Here is a 20,015-nt window from a genome sequence, read left to right as displayed (position 1 = left end):
TTGTAAAAACAGTGTCCTGTTGAGCAACTCAAAATAAACTTGGCAAAGCCTCTCAGATCTACAAAACTTAAATAAGAGTTAAGGCAGCATGGTTTTCTCCTCTCCTTCAAATACTGAAAAGAAGATGAGGGGAGTGGGACAAAAGATTCGGAAGATTTTAAAAATGGAAGCTGTGATGATACACAGAAGCGGGAAGATAGATATATATAAATGAAGTTTCTAGATAGTATTCTGTTCCCTACCCCAGACTGCTCTCTTCTCACTCAACTCTCAAGAGGATTTCCTTAAGAGAGCCAGGATCAAACCAGGCCCACAGACAGGAGTTTGAGATCTGTGAGCTGTCCACAGACTTTTCATTTCCTCTTTCGTTACGTGGCTAATCCTTGTAAGCACAGTATTTTAATACCGAGTCGCTTCATTCACACGTCCTCCTCTGCGTCTCTCTTTGGTACAAAGCAGTAGTAAGACTTTAGCTGTTGCTATCTAATGAAAAGAGAACACAGGTGGATTTACTATGCAACGAATACACTGGCATCTGAAGGAGGCGACTGTCCCTCAACGTGAAGCAAGTGTGGACAACTGTCCCGATGCAGTTCGAGAAGAGACTCAGTGAGAACGGTGGAGCGATCACTCAGACCCATCACCAGCGTGTGCAGCTCATGAGCCTGCTCTGCGCACACGGCTCTCAGCTGTCCCACTGGGGCAAGTCTACTGAAAACAACAAATTTACCTGCCTCATGAAGGTAACGAAATGAATGGGAATTTTACTGGCTTGTCCATTTAGTATGTATTTAATTTATAAATTTGTTTTAGTTTTCCATTTGTATGAGAACTCTAATCACAAAGATGTCACACTTAGTTTTGTGTTTGTATGTATTTCAGGAACGTTACAATACAAACAATGAGGTGGCAAAGCAGGCAGTGGGATGTTTTTCCCTGTTGAGAGTCTTCATGTCCACAGAGTTATTCCTGAGGGGACATCAGTGCATTTCCTCACCTCACAAGATAAGCAGCTCCAGCCTGATTATTCATAATCTGACATGTTTCTTTAGGAAGCTCAGATCCTGGGGCTTGTTTTTTTTTTTTTTTTTTTTAATGTAATTGACTCTAGAAGGCCACACATTTTATGAAGTTCTCCACAAATCTGTTATTCCAGATTATGTGGCTCAAACATTTAGGACCTAGGACAGCTGAAGCCAGGTAGGCAGCACAGGCTGCCTGCACACCTGGTCTGTATACTGCACAGCCATGTGGCCTAGAAGAGCCTGCCTGAGAGGGTGTATAGGCAGATGAGGCTTAGGACAGGGCCTGGCCTTGAAAAGGCACATGATAGGTGGTAGCTGCCATTATGACCCCAGAAACCTAGTAGCATCGCTCATAGCTACAACCTCTGGACGAGGAAGCAGAATCATGCCCATGTGCATTCTCAAATACATACTAGGTATATGTCAGATTTTTCTAAAAGCAGCAGCAGCCCACATAAAAGTCCAGATTCTTCTGAAAGCAGATGTCCAGCATCCCAGGACTTGGAAGAGGGGAGCAGGGTGGGCGGCATTCCACTGACCCTCCTGAGTCCTTCCTGTCCAGGTTACTCCGCTGCTCTTCCTCCCCCTTTTTAAGCAACTTCTGCTGTCCCTGCACCACTGCAAACCCGCATGCAGGAAGCACTCTGGAGGGGCAGTGCTGCCAGATGAAAACGGGCAAGCGGTTTCCCTGGTGATGTGTTTCTTAGACAATTAGTAGTAAAATAACTTTGGGAAGATACAAGAGCATCCTGACTTCAGGGTGACTGCGAGTGGACTGTCCCTGAGCTGTGCTGTGGGGACAGCCAGCTGTCCAGGAATGTGTGTGATGCCCACACACAATGCCTCCCCCAACTACACATAGGAAAGCCTGGCTTTGTAAAACGGTGAGCAAGAGAGTTTTCTGCAAGGCTAATTTTTCAGAGGAGAGGCCAAGTATATTTAAATGCAATGTGGTACAAAATAGAGTAACTTTGGAGGGAGCCACATATTGACCCAATGGGAGGGCCTGCTGCCCGTTACCATGGCCAGAAGCTAGGAAGGACCTGGAGGATTAAGATTCCATGTCCAGAGTGGGTCACCAGCATCTTCCTTTCTACTCTCTTCTCTCTCAGGGCAAAGAGACTTTTCTTAAAAAATAACATTAAAAAATTGCTTGGGGCAAGGGCAGAAGTGGTGTGGGGGGATTTCCTCAAGTAAATGGATACTTACTTGATCTACAATTTCCTGAAGCAGTCTGACATCTTGCTCGCGAGACCCAGTGCTCTCTTCCAGTTGCAGGTGAAAGGCTGGAGAAAGGGACTCCCCCACCACTTTTAATCCAGAAATCCTGAAGAAGGGAAACACACACACAGCCGTAAGTTCCTTCCAGGCTCAAAGATCACCCACGGAGAAATAATGTTAGAAGTCCACAATGTCACGGCACAGTGAACGTACAGAAGCTTGCGACTGACGGGAAGGATTATTCCAATTCCAACAAAGAAAGCGAAATGAGGCACCCTGGGCATTGCTTCCTCATCTAAAAAAGTTTGCCTGTGATGTGGCTTCTCGAGCACAGGACCGGGTCTCATGGCCCCAGCCTCCCACCAGGGAGTCTGTGCACCGTACTAGCGGCCTGGGCACCCCTCCTCATAGGCCCTCTGGGCCCCAGCTTGGCCTGTCATTCCCTTGCCAGGTGCTCCCTCACCCCTGATGTTTGTTCTTCCCTGTGCTGGCTGCACATGCTGGGGCCCAGCTCCAGCACTGCCTGCTGCTGGGGCCTTCTGCATCACCCACTTTAGGGAAGGCTCAGCTCCATCATTTGCTATGTTTCATCCTGTCTGGATCCTTCACAAGCTACTCACTACAGTTTATGTTATGCTTCCTTGCTTATTATCTATGTCTTTAGTTTTTATTTTGTTTCTCATTAATTACAGGCATGATTTCTAACATTAACAACATTATGCCCCATCTCTACAAACAAAACAAAAACAAAAATACAACAGTTGGCCAGGTGTGGTGGCTTGCACCTGTAGTCCCAGCTACTTGGGAAGCTCAGGTAGGAGGATCGCTTGAACTCAGGAGGTCAAGGTTGCAGTGAGCTGAGATTGTGCTGCTATATTCCAGCTTGGGTGACAGAGTAAAACCCTGTCTCAAAAAAAAAAAAAAAAAAAAAAAAAAAAAAAAAAACCAACAAAAACCAAACATACATTATATTTTGACTAATAGCAATATGTTAGGTAGAAAAATGTCCTTATTTGCATGTTATGTTTTAGATTTTACTTGGATTAAAATTATTTTCTTTTTACTTAGGATTAACAGCAGAAAAATCTGAAGTTTCTCAAAGACAGATCTTTAGGGGCCAAATCCTGTATTTTTAAATTAAATTAAATCCTGTATTTGTACTATAGCTGTCAGGAGATGCTATGCCATATTATTAATATCCAATCAGATTCATTTAAAGTCTATTTTATCCTATGATAACAAATATTATTTGAGTTTTGACCTACTTCCTAGGACACAAATGTGATATATGTCTATTTGAAACTGGGCTAAACATTTTAGATTCCTTTCATTTAGTTTGTTTCACCTAAAATGATTTGTTTTTCCCTCAGAATGAAATAACAACAAAAGGACTAGGTAGCACAACTGAATCTTCCCAGATTAGGACTCGAGAAGCCTTTACAGAATGACGACTGCATGTTACAATAATGTGAATTCCGGAGGCTCATCTGACCTGGCCTTCCAGTCACCCCTGGAACATTATTAAGTAGCATCTCCTTTCTTTAAATATAATACATCATGCTAGATCTCTCAATAAAGCAGCCTATAGGTCCGAATCATGGAATCTTGAGGATGTGGAATGTGAGGGAACCTCCTAGGTTAGTTCTTTACTAATGTAGAAACTAAGCAATACACTTTCAAAATCCATTTCCTGTGTAAATTCTAACCATGTTAAACACATACATCAAATCTCTCTCTTTTTTTTTTTAAGGTCATATATTCTCAGAGTATCAAAAAATTGCTTTCAGCCAGGTGTGGTGGCTCATAACTGTAATCTCAGCCCTTTGGGAGGCTGAGGCAGGTGGATCACCAGAGGTCAGGAGTTCGAGACCAGCCTGGCCAACATGGTAAAACCCTGTCTCTACTAAAAATACAAAGATTAGCCGGGTGTGGTGGTGGGCGCCTGTAATCCCAGCTACTCAGGAGGCTGAGGCAGGGGAATTGCTTGAACCCTGGAGGCAGAGGTTACAGTGAGCCAAGATTGTGCCACTGCACTCCAGCCTGGGCAACAAGAGCAAGACTCTGTCTCAAAAAAAAAAAAAAAAAAAAAAAAAAAAAAAATTGCTTTCCAAATAGCATTTCATATGAATCAAATGGCCTCAATTTTCCTCAGGAAATACCAAGCGGCCAGGCACGATGGCTTGTACCTATAATCCCAGCACTTTGGGAGGCCAAGGCGGGGGGGAACATGAGGTCAGGAGTTCAAGACCAGTCTGACAAACATGGTGAAACCCCGTCTCTACTAAAAATATAAAAATTAGCCAGGCATGGTGGCAAGTGCCTATAATCCCAGCTACTCAGGAGGCTGAGACAGGAGAATCGCTTGAACCTGGGAGGTGGAGGTTGCAGTGAGCTGAGATCGTGCCACCGTGCTCCAGCCTGGGCAACAGAGCAAGACTCCCTCTCAAAAGAAAAAAAAAAAGAAAGAAATACAAGGCATCTGAGGTCCAAATCTAACTTGTGCTTTTTGATCAAATGGTCTCACCTCACATGCTGGTGAGAGAAAGAATTAAACAAAATGCCCTATCTCTGGTTGCCTAGATGCTGAATGTCAGATGAGTTTAATTAAAACCAAATGGACACAGTTGTAGCTTGAGTTCAGAGAAGCAGTGTTTCAGAGTCTATTACGTTACTCTTTAACTAAAGACTTTGCCGGACGTATCATCTTATCCCAATGGATAAACGAGCACTGGGCTAGCTCCCAGGGACAGAGCAATCACTAAGGCAGCCACAGTCTACACTGTGTGCTTACAGTCTATAGGGAGAACCAGATACCAATAACTACAATTACAATAACTACAATTACAATGAAAACAGAGGCAAACCAGCATAGGATGTTAACTTCCTTTTCCAAACTCAACCTCAGAGATGAGAGAAGTGAAAAATGAGATAAAAATTGAACAAAAAAATTACTCAGAACTAAACATTGAAGATACTGCCTCTGAAAATATTTATCTTTAATATATTTATTGGAAAATAAGAAATAAAACCAAAAGCTAAATGCAAGAAGTTGGAGAAAGAACACAATGTAATGAGACAGTGCATAAAAACATGGAAGAAAACACTGTGATGAAAACACACAAAACCAAACTTATACAAATAAAAAGTTAAAATAATATGGATATATGAGAGATAATCAACAACTATCCCCAAACCAAAGGCTCCAAGCCTACACGGCCTTAAAGTGGGAGACCTACTCTCAACTTTTGAAGAAACAATCAAGCCGTGTTTTACTCAGTGGAGCCATGAAGTAGAAAGAGTGGAAAATAGCCAAATCATCTACTGAAGCTACCCTAACACTGACTCCTATGTTACATAAAATTGGTATAAGGTTATAGATCCATTTAAATTATAAACATAGATATAAAAAGTCAAATTAAAATATTAGCTAAATAAATCTAACAGTGGAGAAAAACATGTTATAATGAAGGGTTTTCTCAAGAATGCAAGGATGGTTTAACATCAGAAAATATTTCAATGTAATTTAGCCATAAGACAAATTTATGATTTACCTTAATAGAGGTAAAAAAAAAAAAAAAAAAAAAAGGATAAAGTTCAACATTTATTTATGATTTTAACAAAAGGTCTTCACATTTAGGAATAATTTAGCCAGGTGCAGTGGTACATGCCTGTAGTCCCAACTAGTCGGGAGGTGAAGGCAGGAGGATTGCTTGAGTCCAGGAGTTTGAGGCTGTAGTGTGTTGACTATATCTGTGAATAACCACTGCACTCTAGCCTGGGCAACACAGAGCAATCCCGTCTCTTAAAAAAAACACAAAAGAAAATAAAACTAGGAGTAATTTGATAAAGGCTACTCACCAAAAACCCATAGCATGATGTATTATATTTAATGAAGAAGTGCTTCTATACTGGGAATAAGAAAAGAATGTTTGCTATTATTGCCACTGTTCAATACAGATTAGAGACCCAGACCAAAGCAATAAAATAACAAAATGAACTAAGATGTAAAAGCATTAGGAAGCAAAGAGAGAACACCATTATTGCAGATAACAGGACTTCTATGTACATCATCATAACAGAATGAAACAACTACTGGAAATAATAAGAGTTTAGAAAGACTCCTGGATATAAGGTCAGTTTAGAGAAAACAGTAATATTCTTATGAATCAACAATAAAGTAGAAAATATAAGAGAAAAGACAACTCCATTCACAACAGCAACAAAATCTACAGGATGTCTGAAAATCTCCTTTAAAGGTTCCATGAAGGTACAAGGGCTTTATAGAAATTCCAGTAAAACACACAAAGGGAGATTTAACTCAAGAGCTCTTGTTCATGATGACAATTCCCTCCACATTCATCAGAAAATTTAATGCAATTCCAATCAAGATTCTAGCAATAACTTTGGAGGAACCTGTATTCCAAAACAGTAATAAAAACAGACACTAGTGATAAACCTGTATTCCATAACAGCGACAAAAACAGATAAAATAAAAGCAGTCTGAGCAATGAGCAAATATACCAATGGAATGGAAGAGACAGTTCAAAAACAGATCTAAGTACAAATGGGAACCTGGCATATGATAGAGACAGTACTGCCAACCAGTAGGAGAAAGGATGTTTTATACTTAGCTAGACGTTATTCACAAATTGACCTCAGTAATCTTAAACTGAAATATTCTTCTCTTGACCAATTTCTTTCTCTAGCCACCATCTTGTTTCTCAGCACCTCTTTAGAGAAAAACTCCTCAAAAGAGTCATCTAAGCTGTGTCCAACCGTCTGGAACCTCCTTCAAGCAGGCGTTTTACCCCACACTCCCCTGAAATTGCTCACCATGTCATAATATCTTTACATGATGAAGTCAAAGGATTGGTGTTCTGTTATCTGGTCTGGCCTGTAAGCAGTGGCATGTCACAGGGCTGACCTCCTACATAAGCAATTTCTTCCCTGGCTTCCAGGACTCTAGGCTCTTCTAGCCTGCCTCTTCCTCACTGGTCACTCTTTCTCAGACTAGTCTTGGCTACGTTTCTGACCTCTTCACATTGAAATGCTCCAAATAATATCTATACCCCAAGACTCAAACATTTATCTCTAGCTCAGTGCTCTTCCTTATACCTCAGACTTGCACATCCAGCTGCTGCTCTGCACTCCATGTCTGACGGGCACTTCGGGCTTAACATAACCACTGCTGACTTTCCCCAGTAAGTGTTTCTCCACAGTTCTATCCCTCTCACTCACTACCAACTCTACCTACTTACTTTGCCCAAACCCCCTAAGCTCCACCTGGAGTCTTCTCTTTCTCACTCACCCTGCATATGAACTTCCGCTAGATCCAGTGTGCTCTCCCTTCAGAAGATACCCAGACTTCTCACGTCACGGATCCCACCATGGTCAGAGTCACCATCACCTTTCGCCTGCGTCAATCTCCTAACTGGTCTCCCTGCTTCTGTTCTTATTGCTGTTCAATGTATTTTTTCACATCATGCAAAAGTAATTTTGCTAGGGTATCCAACAGGGTGTGTCACTTTTTTGCTCAAAACCATGCCAGGACTTTCTCTGTGTGTCAAAGCTCTCATCAGGGCTCACAAGTCCCTGTGTGTGGATGGCCCAGGACCCAGACCTCATCTTCCACTAGATTCCCTACTCCTTCCCTCCTGTAACTTTGACCTCTTTGCTGTTTTTTCACTCTTCTCTGTAACCATCTAGATACCAGCACGGTTTGCTCCTGCGACCCTTTTGATTGTGTGTTTGCTATGAGGTGCCGTGGAGTCTTCCAACTGTGGATACTGAGTAGGCAACTGGGTGTGAGACCTGGAGCTGCAGTGGTCCAGGGTGGAGATATGAAGCTGGGAGCTGCCTACATACAGGTGTCATGAAATGATGTGGAACTCCAGGTGTGGAAGAAGGCAATGAGAAGAACAGAGAACCACAAACAAAGCCTCGAAGAACAAGGTGTTGAAAAAAAGCCTTCAGAGACCGAGATGGAGCCATTCAAAGACGTAAGAGGAAATCCAGGCGTGCAGTGTAGCAGAGTCCAAAGAAGGAAAGAGTGGTCACCTGTGCTGAAAACTATGGGGACATCAAGATGAGCTCTGAAGACAGTCCACTGGATTCAGTAGTCAGTGGAGACCTCCACAAAAACAGTCCAGGTGAAGGGCAGTAGCAGAAGCCAGGTCTCAGAGCTGCCAGTGTAATGAAGATGTGGAGATGATAGCTACTGAGAGGAGCAAAGGCATGGGAAGTTGCAGAGGGAAATGTGGGGTGACAGGCAAGGGGAATTTAAAGTGGACGTGATTGCTAATCAAATGATGCAAAAAAGGGAAACAGGCTGATGACAAAGTAGGAGGGAAAAGCAAAGGCACTCAGTCCTTACAAAAGGGCCTGTGGTTGTTGGAGCAACATTTATTGGTCTACAGGAGGGAAGACTGGTTCAGACACCCACAGGGGTGTAGATTTGTCAGGAAACACGACAGAGTCCCAAGTGACAGCATAAGGCCAGGTTGTTAGCTGAAAGTGAGGGGAGTGAAGACAGAGGGTTAGGAATTTCGGAAAGAAAAAGTGTGACAGAGCTGGGGCAGGTGGAGGATTGGACTTAGAAACTAAGACAGGTTACACCATAGAGTGAAGGGTACGTGAGGCTGGCGCTGATCAATTTCCAGTGACTCCAACACGCTAGGCTGTGTCGGCATATTAGTATTTCACAAACCAATGGAACTGGAACCAATACAAATATATCTCCCTACCATAAATCATGCAAGAACTGCCGTTACTATCACACAGACACACCCAGAACTTTAACTGTCTCTGCCCCTTCTTCATCTGGAACAGCTGTGATGTACTCATTTATCAACTGTCCTTTTCTTTTACTTAAAGTCTCCAGTTTCCGTATCTGGAACAGAGTGACTTTCATGACCAAGAAAGCATGTTTCACCTTAGGAAAGGCAAAAACAAATACCTTGGGCAATATAAAATCACTTTCTATAAGACCAGGAATGTGCCTGGAGATAGCACCAACCTCGATCTTTTTTTTAACTACAGAGGAATCTTAAAGAGTGACTCTTGTGTAGTTTAAAAAAAGAAAGAAAGAAAAAAAACTCATAAAATTTCACTTATTTTTCTTGTGTTAAAACTTAGTAATTTACTAAAAAGTAACACAGATGGTATGAACCCAGTCATCTAATTACGTAATATATAATGGCATCCCCGTATGTGTGCGGACATGGAGAGATGCTTCAATGTTTACCCTGGTTATTTCCAGTGGTAAGACGGTTGGGTTGTTATTTTCATCTTTCGATCTTCTGTACTGCTGTAATATTTTATTAATGAGTTTGTTCAATTTTCAGAAAAACAAAGTCATGATTCTTTAAAACAGATGATCTGGTTTTATACAAATAAACCAACGTGAGTGAACTAAGTTTTTGGTTTCTTAGTTGCAATTTGGTCAAACTGACCCGAGCCTATAAAATTAAAAGTTTTCATTAGTTGTTTAAGTGTGGTGCAGATAAACTTTATGTTGGTTGAAAATATATAAAACTCACCCTTGTAGAGCTTTATGAATTTGTCTGCACTTTTCCTTCAACACTGCAAAAATACCTAGATGAAAAAAATACGTTTGAGAGTCTACTTGGAACGTATGATAGTCCTAACCTAAAAATATTTTTGAAGACCCAGATCAAGTTCATCGATTTAAAATGCTGCAAATCCTTCTACATACGAACAGAGCCAGGAACCCATACTCCCCTGAAGGCCGGGCTTCGTCTCTGGTGCATGCTACCCGGCCCCTTCTCACCTCACTGCCCCACTTTCACCAAACCCGGAAGGATGCTTTCAAAAGCAATCAATGCCTCTTGCTCTCATCAAGATCCTCGAGATGGTCTGGCTAAGAATCGAAGGGCACAGATTTACTGCTTATTTCTTTATCCTCAACCATCTGATGAAAACTCAACTGTAGCACAGTAATTTTTACAATCCTTTCTTGATATTTTCCTTTTTTATTCAAGGAAAATCCCACAACTAAAGTATCTGATGAGAAGTTAGGAGTGCCAGGCCACCTGAGAAGCAAGCATATGAATGAGCACAGAGACACACCTTTTCTGGTTCTCTGAATCAGAATAAGTGATGAAGATTCAGAAATACTGTACCGGGTAGGGCCTGCAGCTCCCTTTCTGTTTTAAGCTTTGCAGAGGTGGCCCTGTCACAGCCAAAGGCCACATTTCAAATTCTTAGACTTTTTATTTTTCCCACTGAGTAAGTTCTTTGCTGGTAAACCGGGCTTGGCTTCGCTACCAACTGATGATTCAAAGGCTAAAGGCGAAAACTCACAATATTTATAAAATTATACAGATAAAAGAGGAGCATGCTTTCAGCTGATTTCTCAGAAAACTATTAACCAAATAAGGACTGGCTTATTTACACCAGTGGAACGCTGAGGCCCAGAACTGGCTGAGAGCCCCTCCTCCTCCCAGTATCTCCACCCACTATCCAAGCCAGCCTTGCTTTGGCTCTGGCTCTGGCTCTAAGCACAGGAGAAAAGCTCTGACCCCAACTCCCTGGGGCAGGAACAGCTTCTTCACTGCCACTCTTCCTACGAAGGCCAGATCGTGTCATTGCAAACCAGTTTTGTCTGGCAAATAATTTCTCCAGTAAATAAATCCGTAACACAACTAATGTAACCTGACATCTCTTTGATTTCTCGGGTTTTTCAAGGGTTATACCTGGATTCTCTTCCATGATGTTGAGGGCCTCAATTGCTGCAGCAGCTAACAGGGGAGGTAAAGAAGCTGAAAAGCAGTATCCCTGGCCGGAAAGTCGCTGAGAAGAAACAAATCAGTTGAAGACACATATATACATTCTCTGCCCTTTCTAGGTAAACATTTTTAAGGCATTGGTTCTCTAAAACAACTACTGAACAGCATGTACATGTGGTGACGGGGTAAGACCCAGCCATAAATAAACATGATACGTGTAAGAGAAACAAGATTTTTTGTTAAATGAGAAATCATTTCTAAATAGAAAGTATTTTGAATGATTCTTTAAAAATTGACATTTAAATAAAAATTGTGTGATAAACTAAGTAAATTTTGTATTTCAAAGTTATATTTTGAGGTGACCAATGGAGAAATTAGTTTCAGTTTTAGCTCCTTTTTTAAAAAAGAACCCACCTGATGGTCAATTACAAAAGACCTGCCACAGCAGAAACCTCCAATAGAAGCAAGTGCATTCTCCATGTTGGCACTGATAAGATCAATATCATCAATCTGCCAGAAAAGGAGTGATAGTTATTCCACAGTTTAAAGAAAAAAAGGCCAACTTCAGGCCTAGAGATAAAATTTAACAGCATCAAACTGTCTGTTAACATCTGGATTCAAACTACCTATCTACATGAAAATAAAAAATAAACCATACAACATCTATCGCTGAATGAACTGTAGTTTCATGGCCCATCTCTGAAACTCTCATTTTATATATTTTTACCATTATACATGACAAATTAACTCATAGCAAAGACAAATAAATTATAAGAAGATAAAACCCAAAGCTGTTCAAAATCAAAAGTAGTCACGGGTACAAAATAAGACTATTTCCTTGCTAAAACAGTGGTCTAGCTGGCCTTCCCCATGGGATGCACCTGAGATAAATAAAAATAAGTCTATTGAAGTTTTGAGCACTTTATTCTTGTATTCAATATGCCTTTCAGCATTTCATAAATCAATTTATCCAAACGTCATGGCGATGGAATCTTTGACCGACTGGACAGCAGAAGAACCTAATGTGCTCTAATGACCTACTGGGCTTTGAGTCCTACATCTTTCTGACCACTCAGAACTCCTTTGGTGCTCATCTTTGGCTCCAGCCCTCAGCACCAAGTTCCATTCTGGGCACACAGTAGGCATTCATCATTACTTAAATGATGGACATGTTAATGGACTGTCAGAACACAGCTAGTGTTTTCCTCAGTGTTTCATAGATCCAACAGAGAAACTCTGCACTCCTGCTCTTTTTAAAAAACATTTTTAAACCTTTCATTATGAAAAACTTCAAGCCTGAACAAAGTAGAACAGAACAAAGAATCCCCATCACCCAGATTCAATCATTATAAACTCAAGGACAACCCTGCTTCATCTATATCCCCTACCACCATCATCACTTCTTTGTAGTGAATCCCAGACTTCATGGGGTTTTCATCCATAAACATTTCACTGTGTATTTCTTAAAGATAACAACTCTTTCAAAAGCATAATCACAAAACTACTATCATACTTAAGACGTTAACAAGTTTTAAATGTTAAACGTAAATTTGATGTTAAATATATTCAAATATTCAGTGTTCAAATTATCTCTGACTGTCTCATCAAATTTTCTTTTAACAGCATTTGTTTGAATCAGGATCCAAATAAAGCCCACACATTCCGCTCTCTACTCTCAGGCACTTGTGAGTATTTCCTCAGTGACAACTGCTGGAAGCATTCAGAAAACTACAACAGTGAAGTTTGAGTTTTTTCCTTCATAAAAATTTTCATGCCTTAAAAAAGGCTGTAGTGTACTGCTAAATTTGCTTGAATTACACTTCCATTTATTCCATTTATCTCCTCGGTGCATGTAACTGCTGAATGTCAGTCTGCCTTAGAGGAGGTGCTTACATCCAGCCTGTCAGGATATTCACTCTGCTCTACATTTTTTTCTGGGACTACATGGTAGTGGGATGTAGATAATCTAAGGCAATTTATGTTTTATATTTCAACTCTGTAACATAGGTTGCACAGCTCTTATGCGCATGTTTTGGAGAAAAAGCTTTCTGTAACTCTTCACTTGGTGGTTGGTAATACAGCTGTTGAAGACTGGCTGACTTCCTCTGCCCCTGAGGCTCCAGGAGCAAAACCCACTAGGCATTGTGGGCAGTCTGGGTCCATTTCCCTCAGAAAAGGAAACATGACACCTCACTGTTTGGGACTTGAAGAGGTTTTGCTGAAGACATGCCAGTGCTGTTTCTGACACACACACACACACACATACACACGCACACACATAACTATATCTACCTCCCACAAACATATTATATAGAACATCGATTTTTAAATACCGTTTCTCTGCTGTCATGAATACTTCTGAAAAGACTACTCAGGAAATTCTTGGTGATTTTAAGAAATAATTGAAGGCAACATTTAACCATTTCTAGAGAAGAGACACTAAAAGCCAATTCAAATGCAACTTTGCAAACACAGCACAAACCATGACCACCCATTCTGGGTTAGTAAGTTCAGAAGGAAGATGGGGTTCCCTCTTCTGGCTGACTAGACCCATCCTGGGCTCACTGAGGTGACAGACACCAAAGTTTCGTGACCCTTCAAACGGATAAGGAGTGCTGTCTTGTGCCTATAAAAATATATGCCTAGCAGAATGGAACTACACGTCTCCTATAAGAGGGGAAACATTCCTAACAAGGGGAACTTACATTGATTCCATAGTGTTCAGTGACTCCTCGGCCATGCTCTCCTAGGACTCCAAATGAAAGGCTTTCCTCCAGGAAGATTCTTGCTTTGTATTTGTATTTTAACTTAACCTAAGTGTTATATAAAGGTTAAGACACTAATGATTAGCATCATATAGAACATATTATAAAGATTAAAGATTAAAAAGCATGTACAGCTGACCCTCAATACTTGTGAATTCTATATGTGCAAATTCATCTACTTATAAAAATGTATTTGCAACCTCCAAATCGACACTTTTTTCCTGTCATCACAGACATGTGCATGTGCAGAGCAGTGAAGAATTTGAATTACCTGACACGTGTTTCCCCAGGTGAGGGTGAACGGGCAACTGTTTCAGCTCTGATCCTGTGAATAAGTACCCTATGGAAGGTCTATTTATTGCCACTTTTTTGGACTTCTGTGTTTTCTGTTGGTGATTTTGCTATTTAGAATGGCCCCCAAGTGTCATGCTAAAGTGCCATCTACTACTCCTAGTGCACGAAGGCTGTGATGTCCCTCATGGAGAAAATTTGTGTGTTAGAGAAGCTTTGTTCAGGCATGAGTTATAGTATAATTAATCAACAGACTTTAAATAAGACACCTTTGAACAAAAACACACATAAAGCAAGTATTGTGTCAACTGGTTGATGAAAATGTTGTAACCAGAGGCTCAGAGGAACCTAACCCTATTATTTGCCCAAGCAGCAATAGTTCAGTCTTTCTTATTCCAGTGTTCATGGCAACTTTACAGAATATTAAGTAGAATGAATGATGAGAATCAATTGTACTTTAGATGGTCTAAAATGATTCAACTTAACAACAGACAGCACAATACTGATTTTTTTTTTTTTTTTTTTTTTTGAGACAGAGTCTTGCTCTGCCACCCAGGCTGGAGTGCAGTGGCAGGGTCATGGCTCACTGCAGCCTTGACCTCCTGGGTTCCAGTGATTCTGCTACCTCAGCCACCCAGTGTGTTGGGATTAAAGGTGTGAACCACCATGCCCAGCTTCAGTGCTTACCTACACTTGAGCTGTTCCTACACTTCATCTTTAGTTTCACTGCTCTGGCTGTGTATCTGTCCATCAGTACTGCTTCATTACTGTAGTCCTATAATATATGTCCTAGTACCTTCTGGTTCACTACCTCCCTCACATTATTCCATCAACCGTTGACACTCTTACAAAAACAGAAAGAAGAAAACAAATACATCTCTTCTACTGACACTTAAAATATATTTAAATTTCTTCAGAAATAGTGAAAAAATTAAAAAATAACATATGAAATCTTATTTTGAATCCTTATTCAATTAATAGACTCCTAGATTAAAATCTCAATGGCCAAATGCAAGGGTGGTTCAACATGGAAAAATAAAATATGTATTACATACACATTAGTAGAATGTAGGGGGAAAAAACCCCACATGATCATCCCAATAAATGCAGAAAAACACGTTTGACAATGTTAATGAACTTTAAAAACATTAAGTGAATGAAGCCAGAAAGAAAAGGTCATATATTATATGATGCCATTTACAGGAAATAGCCAGAAAAGGTAAATCCATAGAGACAGAAAGCAGATTGGTGGTTGCTGGGAGCTAGAGGGAGAAGAAAATGGGGAGAATGGGGAGTGACTGTTTAATGGGTTTGAGGTCTTCTTTGCGAGTCATGAAAAGGTTTTTGACCTAGAGTTGATGATTGCACACATGGTAAATGTAATAAATGTCACTGTCCTGTACAATTTAAATTGGTTAACTTTGTGTTATGTGAATTTCACCTCAATAAAGGAAATTTCAATGGTCATGGTTTCTAAAAAGTTATGTTGCTTTCACTACCAAAACGCTAAGTTCTGGCCAGGCGCGGTGGCTCACGCCTGTAATCCCGGGACTTTGGGAGGCCAAGGAGGGTGGATCACCTGAGGTCAGGAGTTCAAGACCAGCCTTTCCAACATGGAGAAACCTAGTCTCTACTAAAAATACAAAATTAGCCAGGCGTGGTGGCACATGCTTGTAATTCCAGCTACTTGGGAAGCTCAGGCAGGAGAATCGCTTGAACCCAGGAGGCGGAGGTTGCAGTGAGCCAAGATCGTGCCATTGTACTCCAGCCTGGGCAACAAAAGTGAAACTCCGTCTCAAACAACCAAACAAAAAAAGCAAGCTATGCTTTCATTCATACGCAATTCTATAAAAGGTAAAACTAATCTACAGGAAGAGAAAGTAGATTAATGGCTGCCTGGAGCCAATATGGGTACTTACTACAAAAAGGCATCAGGAAGCTTTCTGGATCAAGTTTTCTTTCTAGATAAACATTTTCTTACATAAAAATGTTCTGTATCTTGACTATGGTGGTGATGGTTATGGTGATAGAGATGTATATACATCTGTCAAAACTTACCAAATTTTACACTTAAAGTAGGTGTATTTTACACGTTGATTTCACCTAAATAAAGCTGGATCTTAAAAGCTAAGTAGGGCCAATGCGGTGGCTCACGCCTGTAATCCCAGCATTTCAGGAGGCCGAGGCGGGCGTATCACGAGGTCAAGAGATCAAGACCATCCTAGCCGACATGGTGAAACCCAGTCTCTACTAAAAATACAAAAATTAGGTGGGGGTGGTTGCGCAAGCCTGTAGTTCTAGCTACTCAGGAGGCTGAGGCAGGAGAACGAACTGCCTGACCAGGGAGGCGGAGGTTGCAGTGAGCCAAGATGGTGCCACTGCCCTCCAGCTTGGCAACAGGGCAAGACTCTGTCTCAAAAAAAAAAAAAAAAAAAAAAAAAAAGGCCGGGCGTGGTAGCTCACGCCTGTAATCCCAGCACTTTGTGAGGCCGAGGCTGGTGGATCATGAGGTCAGGAAATCGAGACCATCCTGGCTAAGACGGTGAAACCCCGTCTCTACTAAAAAATACAAAAAAAAAAAAAAAAATCAAAAAACCAACCGGGCGTGGTGGCGGGCTCCTGTAGTCCCCGCTACTCAGGAGGCAGAGGCAGGAGAATGGCGGGAAGCCGGGAGGCAGAGCTTGCAGTGAGCTGAGATCCGGCCACTGCACTCCAGCCCAGGAGACAGAGCCAGACTCCGTCTCAAAAAAAAAGCTAAGTCTTGGCCAGGCGTGCTGGCTCATACCTGTAATACCAGCACTTTGGCAGGCTGAGGCAGGAGGATCGCTTGATCCAAGAGTTTGAGACCAGCCTAGGCAACACAGTGAGGCCCCGACTCCACAAAAAAAGGGAAAAATTAGCCAGGTGCGGTGGCATGTGCCTGTAGTCCCAGCTAACTCAGAAAGCTAAAGTGGAAGGATCACTTGAGCCCAGGAGGGTAAGGCTGCAGTGTGAGCTGGGTTCACACCACTGCACTTCAGCCTGGGCAACCGAGCACTCCTGATTACTCTGTGAAGGCCAGCACTGGCATTCAGTGTGTTGTTCTTTTTCCCTGATCTGAGCAAACTATGCTTATGAGGCCTAATGTGCAAAGCAACGCAGACATTATACACTAAAAGTGGTCATAAACAAAAGGCACCTGTGTCAAATAGTCCAAATATTAAAATTATGACTGAACATGGTTGCTTACCAAGTCTGGAAGAGGACAAATAGTTCCAGTATTCATATACAATCCTTCTACTACAATGAAACGCCGAGTTACACGAGCCTTGCGAGGATTCTTTAAAAGAGAAAAAGCAGACATCTGACATTTCAGTAACTCTAAAGACAAGATCTGTTACATATTCCCCAGCACTTTCACCTTCCAAGACGTATTCCTAAAAAAATATTCCGAATGAACTGAAAGCTCAGTGTTTGTGACAGGTTATTTTGAGATGAACAACAGTGCTATCTTCTCTCAGACACGTTTTTCAGCTCACAGCATTAGCTGGATGACCTCACACACACACAAACTAATTAGGCACTCTGAGAATATTAAAACACAAACAAAACCCTTCAACCCTCCAACTGGGAAAGGGCCTAAGGGAACTTTGTAAAGAAATGGGAATGTTTTACATCATAATGGGGCCGACATTCCTGGGTTACATGGGTATAATCACTGGTTAAAATTGTATGGCTGTATTCATATGATTCAAGGTCTGTCAATTTTACCCAGAACAACTATAATGAAGATCATCATCATGAAGATGGGGTGAGGAACAGATGGCACAAGAATGATGTAATGCTGGTAACAAAGCTGGGAGAAGGGTACGGGGGGCTTCACTATACCACTGTGTTTCCTTCTTCTATGTTGGCATTTTTCCGTAACAAAAAGTTACAAAACTCAAACCCTGTTTTCCTTCACCTCCCAAAACAAGGGGCAACCCTGTTCCTTCCTCACTCCCCACTGATCTATTATCGGATCAAGTAAAATTTGACTATGACCTTGTCCAATGATGTTCCTAGGCTGTGGGGTAGAGAGGTCTCCTTTTCTTTCTTTTTTTTGAGACGGAGTCTCGCTCTGTCACTCAGGCTGGAGTGCAGTGGCGCCATCTCGGCTCACTGTAATCTCCGCCTCCCAGGTTCAAGCAATTCTCTGCCTCAGCCTCCCGAGTAGCTGGGATTACAGGCAACTGCCACCACGCCCAGCTAATTTTTGTATTTTTAGTAGAGATGGGGTTTCACCATGTTGGCCAGGCTGGTCTTGAACTCCTGACCTCTTGATCTACCGACCTTGGTCTCTCAAACTGCTGGGGTTACAGGTGTGAGCCACTGCACCCAGCCGAGGTCTTCTTTTCAAAAAACACACACCTTCACACACTCCGCTCAGAGCAAGTCACTAATAAATCTCTCACATGTATGAAACTGTACATGGTTCAGGTGTGCGGGACTGCAAAAAACCGTGAGATCCACAGCTAGAGTTTGCTATTACCTTCTTACTCAGAGGTTTCTTGCCTCTAAGCTTCTGTTCCAATGGACAATTAGAAATGATCAGTATTAGAAAGTATCAGGCCGGGCGCGGTGGCTCAAGCCTGTAATCCCAGCACTTTCGGAGGCCGAGACGGGCGGATCACGAGGTCAGGAGATCGAGACCATCCTGGCTTACACGGTGAAACCCCGTCTCTACTAAAAAATACAAAAAACTAGCCGGGCGACGAGGTGGGCGCCTGTAGTCCCAGCTACTCGGGAGGCTGAGGCAGGAGAATGGCGTGAACCCGGGAGGCGGAGCTTGCAGTGAGCTGAGAGCCGGCCACTGCACTCCAGCCTGGGCGGCAGAGCAAGACTCCGTCTCAAAAAAAAAAAAAAAAAAAAGTATCAGAGCAATGCTTTAAGGAGTATTTTACAACCCACAGCAGTAGCACTAAAAAAAAAAATGTTTGTTGAGGAATAAAAAAGTATACATCACTAATGTTGCTCAATCATCTTTACTCTGTCAACTCACAACTGAAAGCTGGGGAGCTAGCAATATGTTAGAAGTGACTGATGAAGAGGTGCCACCCTAATTTCTACACAGGGCATGCTACCCCTGCCTGTCTTTAAGGAAAAACATTTTTTCTTAGATTTAAAAATATTCAAATTTCGGGAAATGGAAAAGTACAAAAAACAAATAAATTAGCTAATCATACCACATGGTGATAATTTTTGTCTTTCTTGCATAAACATATAAATTACTTTGTTCAGAATCAGGATTTTACTGTAGTTTTAGGACCTGATTTTAAAAACATTATACTGTGAGCATTTCTAAATTATCTTGGATTACATGAATTTAATGGAGACGTTCTGCCTATGGATTATACCATAAACTACCTAACTATTTCTCTAATGTTGGATTTAGTTGTTTCCCTCATTTGCCTTTTTTTTTTTTTTTTTTTTTTTTTGAGACGGAGTCTGGCTCTGTCTCCCAGGCTGGAGTGCAGTGGCCGGATCTCAGCCCACTGCAAGCTCCGCCTCCCGGGTTTACACCATTCTCCTGCCTCAGCCTCCGGAGTAGCTGGGACTACAGGCGCCCGCTACCTCGCCCGGCTAGTTTTTTGTATTTTTAGTAGAGACGGGGTTTCACCGTGTTAGCCAGGATGGTCTCGATCTCCTGACCTCGTGATCCGCCCGTCTCGGCCTCCCAAAGTGCTGGGATTACAGGCTTGAGCCACCGCGCCCGGCCTTGCTTTTTCATATCACAATACGAATATCCCTCAATATGTGACATCATTTCTGATAATTTTTTAAAGACACCACCACAGGAATGGGTCAAAGGGCATGGAATTACTTGGATCCTGGAATGTATCTGCCAATTTACCTTCTAGAAAAGAAGTGCCAATTTAAACTCTTTCGAGTCATAGACTCTTTGTCTCAACACATCTGTGTTGGCACTGACTACTACTATTAAAAAC

At 41.7% G+C, this 20,015-nt stretch overlaps 1 protein-coding gene across 5 annotated transcripts in view; it reads right to left on the bottom strand.

The window, feature by feature from the left end:
- SPTLC1 (serine palmitoyltransferase long chain base subunit 1) overlaps positions 1-20,015 on the bottom strand; it is an 80,702-nt gene that overhangs the window by 5,003 nt on the left and 55,684 nt on the right. For 3 of the 5 annotated variants that reach the window (XM_033236793.1, XM_033236795.1, XM_033236794.1), the window contains 6 exons: positions 17,279-17,368; positions 13,699-13,806; positions 11,408-11,503; positions 10,961-11,057; positions 9,785-9,839; positions 2,235-2,352 (listed from right to left, as the gene is read on the bottom strand). In XM_033236793.1, the coding sequence (XP_033092684.1) occupies positions 2,235-2,352; positions 9,785-9,839; positions 10,961-11,057; positions 11,408-11,503; positions 13,699-13,806; positions 17,279-17,368 (564 nt within the window). Of the gene's footprint in view, positions 1-2,234; positions 2,353-8,989; positions 9,136-9,784; positions 9,840-10,960; positions 11,058-11,407; positions 11,504-13,698; positions 13,807-17,278; positions 17,369-20,015 lie in introns of all 5 variants that reach the window. The other 2 variants (XR_004443355.1, XR_004443356.1) reach the window with 2 other exon arrangements.

Source organism: Trachypithecus francoisi, unplaced genomic scaffold, assembly GCF_009764315.1.
Source record: "Trachypithecus francoisi isolate TF-2019V2 unplaced genomic scaffold, Tfra_2.0 Lachesis_group16, whole genome shotgun sequence".
Lineage (NCBI taxonomy): Eukaryota > Metazoa > Chordata > Mammalia > Primates > Cercopithecidae > Trachypithecus > Trachypithecus francoisi.
The sequence above is the reverse complement of the archived record's forward strand: the minus strand, read 5'-3'. Positions and strand labels throughout refer to the sequence as shown.